The sequence below is a fragment of the Cebus imitator genome, unplaced genomic scaffold (assembly GCF_001604975.1).
Source record: "Cebus imitator isolate Cc_AM_T3 unplaced genomic scaffold, Cebus_imitator-1.0 Scaffold85, whole genome shotgun sequence".
Taxonomy (NCBI): domain Eukaryota; kingdom Metazoa; phylum Chordata; class Mammalia; order Primates; family Cebidae; genus Cebus; species Cebus imitator.
In genome coordinates this window covers 1,073,428-1,085,649 of record NW_016107400.1, presented here as the reverse complement: position 1 = coordinate 1,085,649, position 12,222 = coordinate 1,073,428, and the positions used below count along the sequence as shown (strand labels likewise).

General features: G+C 55.2%; 1 protein-coding gene across 1 annotated transcript in view; it reads left to right on the top strand.

Annotated features, from left to right (window-relative positions):
- Positions 1-11,994, top strand: part of TMEM132E (transmembrane protein 132E) — a 66,142-nt gene extending 54,148 nt beyond the window's left edge. The window contains exons 3-9 of the mRNA XM_017534246.2: positions 1,081-1,227; positions 1,537-1,729; positions 2,759-2,902; positions 5,370-5,575; positions 7,487-7,775; positions 8,705-8,896; positions 9,854-11,994. Of these exons, the coding sequence (XP_017389735.1) occupies positions 1,081-1,227; positions 1,537-1,729; positions 2,759-2,902; positions 5,370-5,575; positions 7,487-7,775; positions 8,705-8,896; positions 9,854-10,909 (2,227 nt within the window). The 3' untranslated portion in view covers positions 10,910-11,994. The remainder of the gene's footprint in view (positions 1-1,080; positions 1,228-1,536; positions 1,730-2,758; positions 2,903-5,369; positions 5,576-7,486; positions 7,776-8,704; positions 8,897-9,853) is intronic.
- The last annotated feature ends 228 nt before the right edge of the window (positions 11,995-12,222 follow it).

Genomic DNA, 12,222 nt, shown 5'->3' with positions numbered 1-12,222 from the left:
AGAGAAATGGGGACCAAGAGGAGCCTTTTGAGTGGGAGCCAACAGGAGCGTGTGTGTGTGGGGGGGGGGGTGTTTGTTTTGGGACATTTGCCCCAGTCTTAGAATTGGGAGAAAAATTTTCAGAATCCCCAGCTCTTTCTGTCCTTCTACACCTTGAAAAAGACACAGTTTGCAAATTTAAAAATGCCTTAAATTGTATCACATCCCCCCAAAACATATTTCACAGTAGGAATCTATGGTTTATGTTGGGTGACTCTGAGGACACCCACCAAAATGCTCCCCCACCCCCAGGCACTCCGTGTGGGACCTGAAACATCACCATTAGCCTGCAACTTGTTTAAATATTTCCTTCTCTCCTCAGTGTCCTACCTTCAAGTTTAAATATTCTTGGAAAGGGTCATGCCTAATTCAGTGATACCAGAATGTGAACATAAGTGAAATCAGTCATCAGAGATATTGGGTTGCATTAATAGGAGTAGAGCATGCGGAATTAGAGAGGTGGCGGTCACCTTTAGCCAATGTTCATTAGAGTGCAGCTGAAGTATTGTATTTAGTATGGGACACTTTATGTCCAGTGTCCAGAGGAGAGTGACTGGCTGTTAGGTGATTTAGAATTATGGCAAAAAACAACTGAAGAAAAGAAGATTCAGAGAACACCTACTCACCTTGCCAGCTCTTTGAAGAGCTACTACAGTTAAGATACAGGGGAATTGTTCTCTGTTGCCCAGCAGAACCTGTGGCAATTTTAGTTCAACTATATCCATGGAAGATCTTTCTAGTTTTCATTGGCTTCCTGAAAAAGGAATGGGATGTGTGCAGAAGTAGTGAGTTCCCTGTCACTAAGGTATGCCAGTAGAGATTAGGCAAAGACTTGGCAGGGATATGGTAGAAGAGTTTTCAGCTATATGATACCAGGTTCCCCAAATTCAGCTGCAGCATTCTTCTGAAACATCCAGGACTCAGGGTAATGTAGCTCATCTGTTCTCCTTCCCTCCAATGCAGCCTAGCAGTGGTGGCCAGGTGGGCAGCTTTGCGTCATAGCCTGACCCTCTCCCTCTTCTTCCTCCCACTTTGTCCCAGGGTGAAGGCCAAGAAGGGTGTGACCCTTCTAGGTACCAAGTCACGGAGTGGCCAGTGGCATGTGACCTCGGAGCTGCTGACTGGGGCAAAGCACTCAACAGCCACTGTGGATGTGGCCTGGGCTCAGGGCACACCCCTCCCCCCCTGGTGAGCCCGAGGTGGCACATCTACCCACCTCTTTGCAGAGCAGCCATCTGAGAGGGGTGGGGAAGCTTTGGAGGAGGCAGCTGGGCTTGTGGGGGTGGAAGGGCTGGGGCCTGGTCAATGGGATCGCCAAGGTCCAGGCCCCTCAGTGGGATCCTGGGGCTGGAGCACCTCAGATGGGCTGGAGAAGGCTCAGAGGGTCCCATCCGACAGCTGCCGGGGAGGGTTGAGGTCCACACTAAGGGTTTCTGAGCTCCTGAGCTGCACCCAGCCCTTCATTTTCTGCTCTTCTTCCCTCCCCTACCCTGGCAGGGAGGGCCAGGGCCCCTTGGAGATCCTGCAGCTGGACTTTGAAATGGAGAACTTCACCAGCCAGTCGGTCAAGCGGAGGATCATGTGGCATATCGACTACCGTGGCCACGGCGCCCTGCCTGACCTGGAGCGGGCAGTCACTGAGCTGACGGTCATTCAACGCGATGTGCAAGCCATCCTGCCCCTGGCCATGGTGAGCGGGCAGGTGACTGGCCCAGCAGATTCCTGGGTCAATGCATGCATGCACATTTGTGTGACAAGAACGTGAACCACTGAGTATATGTACAAACCGATGTGTGTATGTGTGACAGTTCCTGCCACGCCCAGGTATGCCTGTGTGAGAAGGTGTATGCATCTGCACTATATTTGTGGAGCCATGAGGACAGCAGATAATCAGGGGTAGAGAGATGGGAGATGTCACCATGGAGAGACCACTCATGGGAAGTTTGCAGGAGGAGGTAGCAATGCAGTTGAGTCTCAGAGGTCACCTGGGAGGAAGGACTCTCAGAGATGCAGGGTGTGTCTTAGACAGCGCATTACTTGGGCAAAGGCACAATTTGTTTTTTTTGTTTGTTTTTTTGTTTTTTTTTTTGAGACGGAGTTTCACTCATGTTACCCAGGCTGGAGTGCAATGGCGCGATCTCGGCTCACCGCAACCTCCGCCTCCTGGGTTCAGGCAATTCTCCTGCCTCAGCCTCCTGAGTAGCTGGGATTACAGGCACGCACCACCATGCCCAGCTAATTTTTTGTATTTTTAGTAGAGACAGGTTTCACCATGTTGACCAGAATTTTGTGCCTTTTTGAGCAGTTTGTTCAAAAGAACAGATTTTCAAAGAGTGTCCTGGAGTGGTAGGGCTGGAGTGATTGTCTGGGGCCAGCCCAGGGCAGCTTGAATGTCCAGGCAAGTGTGTTAGACATTACTGTGTGAGTCCGGAGAAGCCCGGAAGCTGTTTAAGAGGAGATGGCACAGGCCTGGGGGACGGTTTTTTCCTGGCGGCACAGTGAGGTGGACCCCGAGGTTCCTGCAAAAGCCGGAGTGAGCAGACCATCTGAGAAGGAGTGCGAGGCAGGGTGGAGGCCTGTCCCTGCACACATGTGCAAGTGTCCCCCTGGAAGGTTGTGCATCTGAGGAGTGGGGGGTCCAGGAGCCGGGGCCATGGCCGGTGTGTCCTAGGACAGAAGGGACCATAAGCATAGCCCCCTCCCCTTCTCCTCCCTGCAGGACACAGAGATCATCAACACGGCTATTCTGACGGGCCGGACAGTCGCCATCCCTGTCAAGGTCATTGCCATCGAGGTGACTGGCCTCGTCCTAGACGTCTCTGCCCTGGTAGAATGCGAGTCTGACAATGAAGACATCATCAAGGTAGGTATCCTGGAAGGTGGGGACCCTGGGTAAGAAGCCCTAGGCCTTCAGGAGAGTGGAACCTCAAACCAGAGTCCAGGTGGCTGAGTCTTATTCATCCTCTGAGATTAAACTCATGTCTCCCTGTGCTGGGACCCCAGCACAGCTGCTCCATCCTTTTCCTCCCACAGCTCTGGCCTTACTGTATCCCAAGCTTCACCACGCCTCTATGAAAGGGTTCATTCCCAAGTCTGTTTACTCCCATGGTACACCCTCTTCCTGCCCCTGGATATTGCTTTGACCATTCTGGGAGGGCTTCCTGTAGGAATATGAAACAGGCCAGAGGGGAGAAGGCAGTGTCAACAACTTGAACTCAATCTAGCAAGACATTATTGAACCCTAGTGTGTGGCAGATGCTTGGCAAGGTAACAGGAGGCAGGTGAGGGAGAGGATACCTCAAAGACCTTCCCTGAACCCAGAGTGCGAGTGATCAGATGAAGGCAATGGAGCTCAGGGAGAAGACTCAAGACGCACGTGAGTTAGGCCAGGCAGGAAGGTTGTGTACTGAAGGCCCCACTCCCGGCAACACATGCCTAGCTCCTCCAACTCCTAAAGGCGCCTCTCAGCCGTGAGCTCCCACCCCCACCCCACCCCCGAATTCCTCCCCAGGGACCTGCTCTGGCCCCAGGTCCTCCACAGCCCAGCCCACATGACAACCATCTGACTCAATGACCCAGTTAGGCCACCTCCCCAAGAGGGATCCAGATTCACTCCTCTTGAACAGAGATGAGAAGTGAGTTGGGAAGAGGAGGCAGTGGAGTGGGCAGTGGTGTGAGCGGATGTCCAGCGCTGGTACCTGTGGGATAGGCCAGCTGTTTACTGTGCCACCCTCCAGCAAGCACCAAAATCAGATGATTAGACAACTAAATTTGTTCTTGTTCCTATAAATAATTCAACTTGAAGGAGAGCAGGAGAGTTGGGATGCAGGTGTCCTCCTGCTCTCTCTCTCTATGCTTTGCCTCTGGGTCCCTCTGAATCTGGGGAGCATGGGGCTCACCTCATCTCTCCATGATCCAGGAAGGATGCCTTCCAAGGGAGCCAGAGCAGGTGGTCTGGTACCCACCCCTTCCACTGTATCACCCTCTTCAGAGAAGCCTCAGCGGAACTGTGGGGCTGTCCACTGCTGGCAGACTGGGATGGGAAGAAACAGGCCTGCCCCCAGGGGCCCTCACCCAGAGAAGTAGCACCTTCTCTGCTACTCAGACTCCGCCACCCCAGCCCCAGAGCAGACCAGAACCAAGTCATGCTGGCTTTGATACCAAAGGGAATTGGAGAAGATTCTAAATGAAATTGGTTACAAATCTTGATGAAATATACTTAGGTCCGTATGGAGTTTGCCACATTCTAATTGGAATGTGCAGGGCTGCAGATGGAATTGAAGTGGGAAATGAGCATTTCTGGCAGGGCTGCTGTCCCATCCCTCCACCCACCCCTCTGAGACGATGATGGGAGCCGGCAGGGTTTGGGATGCCCCAGGGGCTCATCTCCATGGATGAGCCATAGTCGCAGTGCCCCTGGGTCATTCCAGGGCCTTCAGGGCACCTCAGCCCACCAGCTGAATGATAGACCTCCCACCAAACTCAAGGCTGTGCACCCATGGACGCACACTAACATGAGCACCTAGGTGCATGTACACACAGGATCCAAGGTGCCAGGTGTGTGCGTGGGCATATTTAAAACACAGAGCCATCTGCATTTGCCCTAAAGTACTGGCAGTGACACCTCTGTGAGTGGGCACAGGTATCTACCAAGATGTACTCAGCAGGCATGTGGTTTCCGTCCAGGGAACCTCTAGGAATGCAAGTCGGTATCCAGATGGGCAGGCAATGACAACAGCCACATCTGTTGGTGGCAGCCATCCACCCATCTGCACTTGGGTTTCTCTGGCCCCGAGTTTTCCTCTCCCATTCCCTCACCTCCACACCTGGCCTAGCAGCCCCCCCAGCCGGAAATTAACTACCCACCCATTCTCCTGGGGCAGCCATGCCAGAGAGGCCATGGAAGACATGGGCCTGCCCCTCGTCCCCATCCCCTCCGCCTCAACTTCCACCCTGCCCAGTCAAGTGCCCATGTCCTTTTCTGCATCATAGAGGACTCTACCTGCCAGACCCCGGCACCAGAGCCCCGTCAGTCCTGCTGGGGGAGGGGAGCCAGCCCTGAGAGGCCCCTCGCCCTGGAGCCCCCTCCAAAGTGTGGCTCTGGCAGGTCAGGAACAGCCCCTGTGAAAGCATTTGCATGTTGGCTCCTCATTAAGGAACAAAAGCCTCCCACAGAGGGCACAGAGGCAGTGATGGAAGCCAAGACTCCCAGAGGAATCAGTGCCTCCTCCCCTCAGCCTCTTGGGACTTTCCCTCCTTTGTCAGACTGAAGTCCCCTGCACTGCCTCACAGGAGGGCAAGATGTGCCGACTGTTCCTCCCTTCCCCCAGGTATCCAGCAGCTGCGACTATGTGTTTGTGAGCGGAAAAGAGTCTCGAGGGTCCATGAACGCCAGGGTCACCTTCCGCTACGACGTCCTCAATGCCCCCTTGGAAATGACAGTCTGGGTCCCCAAGCTGCCCTTGCACATTGAGCTCTCAGATGCCCGCCTCAGCCAAGTGAAGGGCTGGAGGGTACCTATCCTCCCCGACCGGAGGTAAAGCCCCCCTCTTATGGCAGATACTTGGGATACTCATGGGTGGATACAGCCTCAGCCCACAGTCCGATCTGCATATGGGCATAAGGCCCTTGGTATACACAGTCTGTAGGTTGGATGTGCAGTCAACAAACTTGCATTGAGCAGCTACTGTGTGCTAGGCACTGGCAAGTGTTTGAGAGATGGGGTGAGTGTGGCCGGTGCCTAACCCTGCCAGTCTCTCAGTCCAGCAGGGGAGAAAGGCATACGAATGCCACAGAGCATGGTGGTGGGTGGGAAGCCCTGTGTGCAGGGAATCAAGTGGCACAAAGAGAGAACTCCCGCTTCTTCCAGGATAAGTCAAGGCAGGCTTTCTGGAAGAAGCAACTCTTGAGCTTAGTCTTAAAGGATGAACTGAAAGTTGGCTGGGGAGACAGGGTAAGAGAGAAGTTGGGCAGACACAATGGAGCAGACACACCTGTACACCTGTGCCCCAGCCTGGGCACACGCCAAGGCCACAGTAGCAAGTGCGTGAGTACAGGCACACTCCGACTCATACCCAGGCTCCCTTTTGGGCTTGGAGGCTCATGCACCTGGGTGCCCGTATGTGGGACATATAGGAGTGTACTCACTGCATTCCAATCACCCCCTCAGAGCTGTTGGAGACAAAAGCCCAGCAGGGAAGAGAAGACAGGAAAGTAATGGGCAGCTAAGAGCAGGAGGTGGGTGGGGCTGGAGAGAGAAGCAGGTGGTGAGAGAAACAGGCAGCCAAGAGAGAACTGGGCTGACTTCAACTCAGAGAGATTTGGAAGAGCAAAGGGGTGTAGACCAGTACCTCTCAAACTTTAAAGTGTATTACCTGGGTGAATTAAAGGGAATTCACTTTAAAGTGAATTACCTGGGGATCTGAGTAAAATGCAGATTCTGACTGGGCAGATCTGGGGTAAAGCCTGTGATTCTGCATTTATGACCAGCTCCTGGGTGATGGCGATACTGCTTTGAGTAGCAAGGATGTGATGGACTCTGAAGCCAGACAGCCTGGTTTAAATTCTACCTCTGCTATTTGCTAGCTGCATACATTTGGACTACTTATATAATCTCTCTGTGCCTCCATCTCTGTATCTGTAAAATAGACACAAGAACAGCTGCCGCACAGGATTTTGGGGAGGATTAATTTACCCAGGTAAAAGAACCTCTGAATGAATATTCTGGTCACTTGACCCTCCAGTACACCAACAGAGCACTAGCTACAGAGAAAAAACTTGGCTTTCTTGCCAAAGCACACCTTCCTGGCAGTAAACCTCTCAATTTTGGCATCTTTTGCAATGTGCATAGACTGAAAATTTCCCACATCATCAAGTCCAGGTTCTGTTTTACTTCACAGTGTATCAATGTGTCTCTCTCGTCTCATATTTGACTAAAACCAGCAAGACAAAACCAAGCTGCAGTTTTCACACCTTGCTTGGAAATCTCCTCAGTTAATTGTCCAAGTTCATCACCTGCAGGTTCTGCTTTCCACACAACTGCAGGACACAATTCAGCTAAGATTTCTGGCATCTATAAGAAGGATCGCTTTTGCTCCAGGTTAGAGCTTAGAACAGTGCCAGGCACAAACTTAGTGCTGAAGAAAAGGCAAAGGCAGCGGTTGCTGTTAGGATTTGACACCAGCTATTCCCAGGCATGGGTTAAACCAAGAGGAGGCAGAGAGGGACAAGAGGTAGGGTCAAGAAGGTGCCTTTCTAGGAGAGAAAAGGCTGGGACTCCTGGCTCCAAACTTAGATAGAAGGCATGAGCCACAGAGGCGGCTTGCTTTTGCAGAGCTTCCCACCACAGGGAGCTGGGAGGACCCAACAGGACAAGGGTGAGGGGTGTGAACTCTGCAGGTCAGAGTCAAGGTGAGAAGCCTTCAGCATGGCACATCCCCACCCCCAGGTCAGTCCGGGAAAGCGAGGATGAGGAAGAGGAGGAGGAAGAGCGGCGGCAGAGTGCAAACCGTGGCTGCACCCTGCAGTACCAGCATGCCACCCTGCAGGTCTTCACCCAGTTCCACACGACATCGTCTGAGGGCACCGACCAGGTGGTCACCATGCTAGGCCCGGACTGGCTGGTGGAGGTCACCGACCTAGTCAGTGACTTCATGCGGGTGGGTGACCCCCGAGTGGCACACATGGTGGACAGCAGCACGCTGGCAGGGCTGGAGCCAGGCACCACCCCGTTTAAGGTAGGTATGGGCTCTGTCCCAGCATAAAGGGGCAGTGCCGGGAGCCTTATTTACCTGTGGGTACAGAACTCAGATGTTCCCAACCCCAACCGGCCCCCGGAACACTCATCCCTACCTGCCTCTTGTCTGAAATTCCACATCAAAGGTCAAGCTCTGTCAGCTTCATCTTGGTAAAAGGTCTCACTCCAAGCTTTATCAACCTTTATCAGTCCTCAGCGTGGTGACTCGAGCAGACCTCTCCTTGAGAGCAGAGCGGGAGCAGGTACGGGGCAGCCAGTCTAGAGTCCAGGAAGGTGCATTTGGTGATCTAGGAACTCAACCTGGACCTTTCCTGACTTGGTTCTACCTGACAATGGGGTGCCTGGGTAGAAATCATCTACCCAAGAAATTGTTATGATCCATGGGCTAGAATCTGCCTGCAGACATATTTTCTTTGTATATTTTCTTTGTTCAATTGATCCAATGTGTTTTAAATTGGGAGATGTCTCATTTAAGAAATACATATAGATTTCTGGTTTCACAAAAAATGAATCTGGCAACAATCAGCTGAAGCCAGTATGGGTGCCTCCTTTACAGGAGAATGAGTTCCCTCATTTTCCACAGTGCTCACCACTCCCTTTGTCTCCCTGACATTGAGGTTGCACATCAGTTGCTACTTATCACTGTGTAGTTGTTTTCCTTCTAATTGGCCCGCCTCTCTCATTTGTGTTCCTGCCTGGCTCCTGTGAGCCTCTGACCCTCTCATGACCTCTGGACACTGGTTCCTGGTTGCAGACCCAAGGCAGAGCGGAGGATTCCTGCCTCCCAGCCTGCCTCACCCTTTGGGCCCCTCTTCCAGCGGTTCTGGGATTTCTCCCTGGTTGGGGATCTTGGGCAGGGCGGGGTGCTGCTTTCCTGGCTCTCTCCCACCCAGTCCCACTCTGTCTCAGGTGGTGTCTCCGCTGACGGAGGCTGTGCTCGGGGAGACGCTGCTGACAGTGACGGAGGAGAAGGTCAGCATCACACAGCTTCAGGCCCAGGTAGTAGCCAGCCTGGCCCTCTCCCTGCGGCCCAGCCCTGGGAGCAGCCACACCATCCTGGCCACCACAGCTGCCCAGCAGACCCTGAGCTTCCTCAAGCAGGTAACCAGCTGCTCAGCCCACCAGCCAGGAGTTGGTATGGAGGAAAGACCTGGGGGCTCTGCTTCGCCCTAGCACCAAGAGTCCCCAAAATAGGGCTCTAGGAAATGGAGGATCTCTGCCTTCCATGCCCTGCGCACCTGCCAACCCCACAGCTGCATCTACACGGGAGGTCTGAGCAAGGTCTTGCTTGCTGCTCTTGCCACCCGAGATGTTCCCTCTGAAGGTCTCCCTCCTGGATTCACAGACGGCTGTCACCTCCACACCACCCCCGGGAAGTACCCTCACCCATATCTGGAGCCCCAAGTACACACCGTAGGCACAGCCACACGACGAAAGTAGAAAGGTGATAGGTGTGAGTCCTGGGGAGTGAGGAGGTGAGCATCAAACACTGAGCTGGGAGTCAGGACATAGGGGTCCTCTGTCCCTAACTCGCTCCATCACCCCAAGCCAATCACTTCTCACCACCGGCAGGCAACCTGCTTGAAACTGTGCCCTCCTCATCTGGAGGGAGGGCAATTCTCAGAAGGTTTTAGCCAACAGGCAGAAGTGGGGAGCAGGTGTGTATTCTCAATGGCCAGTTGTCTGATGGGGGTAAGCCCAAGGTCAGGCATGGAGACACGAGCTCTTCCAGCAGCAGAAGGGACTTGAGATAGACCTAAGGCAAAACTTACCTTCCGCTCCTCAAGGGGAGAGGGATGAAATGGACAAGGGCATCCTCAGAACAGTATGAGGCCTGGATGCCATGGCCTGGGTTTTACCCTCCCCACAACCTGTGAGGAGGACATGCACTTGAACAATAGCTCCTGAGTGCCCATCACAGGCCAGACACAGTTCCAGAGCTGAGAATACAGCAGAGAGCCAAAGACCCTTGGTCCCTGCGTGCATAGAGCCCAGGATCTAGCAGGAAGCCAGCTGAACAAGCTCTTTGACTCCTGTCCCCTCCTTCTCCTCCTCCAGGAAGCCCTGCTGAGTCTCTGGCTCTCCTACAGTGATGGCACGACAGCCCCACTCTCCCTCTACAGCCCCCGAGACTATGGACTGCTGGTGAGCAGCCTGGATGAGCATGTGGCCACTGTGACCCAGGACCGAGCCTTCCCTCTGGTGGTGGCTGAGGCGGAGGGGGCAGGGGAGCTGCTCCGCGCAGAGCTAACCATCTCCGAGAGCTGCCAGAAAACCAAACGCAAGAGTGTGCTGGCCACGACCCCTGTGGGCCTGCGGGTGCACTTTGGGAGGGACGAAGAGGACCCCACTTACGACTACCCAGGCCCCAGCCAGCCAGGGCCTGGCGGGGGCGAGGACGAGGCCCGGGGAGCTGGCCTGCCAGGCTCTGCGCTACCCGCACCGGAGGCCCCAGGCCCGGGCACCGCCAGCCCCGTCATGCCACCCACAGAAGACTTCCTGCCGCTGCCCACAGGCTTCCTGCAGATGCCACGGGGTCTGACCGACCTTGAGATCGGCATGTACGCGCTTCTGGGCGTCTTCTGCCTCGCCATCCTCGTCTTCCTCATCAACTGCATCGTTTTCGTGCTGCGCTACCGGCACAAGCGCATCCCGCCCGAGGGCCAGACCAGCATGGACCACTCTCATCACTGGGTGTTCCTGGGCAACGGGCAGCCGCTGCGGGTGCAAGGGGAGCTCTCGCCGCCGGCAGGCAACCCGCTGGAAACCGTGCCCGCCTGCTGCCACGGTGACCACCACAGCAGCGGCAGCTCGCAGACCAGCGTCCAGAGCCAGGTGCACGGCCGGGGTGACGGCTCCTCAGGAGGCTCTGCCCGGGACCAAGCCGAGGACCCCGCCAGCTCGCCCACCTCCAAGCGCAAGCGGGTCAAGTTCACCACCTTCACCACGCTGCCGTCAGAGGAGCTGGCCTATGACTCGGTTCCCGCTGGAGAAGAGGATGAGGAGGAGGAAGAGGACCTGGGTTGGGGCTGCCCGGATGTGGCGGGCACCACGCGGCCCACTGCACCCCCGGACCTGCACAATTACATGCGCAGAATCAAAGAGATTGCATAGAGGCGCCAGCCGGAGTAGCAGGCACTCGCCCCCCACGGAGTCTGCGTGGGGCAGGACACAGCCGGGACCCCCAGTTCACACTGACTCTGGGCGGCTGAATTGATTTTGTACTCCCTGCCCCTGCAGCTTGGCTTGGTGCGGGCAGGCCCCTACTCCCATGCCTGGGCCTGCCCTCGCCCCACACCGTTACCCTCGTCTGCCCCCTGCAGGTGGAGTGCTCTTTCTCCAGTAGCTCTCAAGGAGGAAAGCAACCCCAGCCTCTGTTGTACCCTTTCCAAACCTCCTCCCATCTTAAGCAACCCCCTGCCGCAAGAGTGAGGCAAGGAGGTCCAGCTTGGGGCCAGGTGGGCCCACGCTGTGCCTGGCCCCGCCTCCCGTCCCCACTGTCGTCCCCCTGTGCAGGGGGGTCCTGTGGGGGTCTTGTGTCACAAGCTGCACAAAGACTTTCCTCAAACCAATATTCAGGGATTTCTGTCCTGCAGGGTGGGGAGGTGGTGGCTGCCTGCCCTGCCAAGGATCTTGCTGTAGACTAAATATTTGGGGGTTGGGGGACAGTTGTAGCATCTGCCGGCATTCGGGTGCCTCCCAGGACAGGGGAGCTGACTTTACAGAGAGGTCTGGTGCCAAGCCAGGCACCTTCCTGAGTTCTCAGGACTCCCACCTCTGCCCCAGGGGCTTTGGGCAGGGACCTAAAGGGGGAGGAGTCCTGGATCCATCTCTAGCCAAATCACACCCCAGAGCCAAAGGCCTGGGGACCTCCTTGCCTCCCCTTCCCCCACAGCAAGGTCAACACTACTACGCCTTAGCCACCCCTCACCCTGCTGACCGCTCCTTCCCGCCACAGCACAGGGCAGGCAGCTACCTATTCCCCATAAGACGGAACCTGGGAGGGCAGTAGAGGGCACCAGGGAATGCTGTGAGGGACTTTAGGGTGGGCAAAAGCAGAAGGGAGCCAGTGTCGCCCCTACCCCATCCCACAGCCATTTTTCTCTCGGGTTCTACCCACCACTGTGTCAGATTTTTCTTAAATAAATGGAAGCAGTCAGACCGGAGGTGGGGGCAGCAGCTCCCGTGAACAGACAGTACGTGGTGGCTGGCTCTGTCTCTTCCTTGTGTGGATGGATAACCACACATACTCACAAAACAAGTGCACACATGCACACACACACCCTGTGGGCACACCACATGACATGAGACCAAAACTTGGCTAGACCAGGCTGTGGTCCTGCTCTTCCTCCCCCAGCATGCAGGTCCCTTCAGACCCTCTGGAGCTTTGGGATACCCAGGTCAAGGGATGAAGAATCTGCTGACCC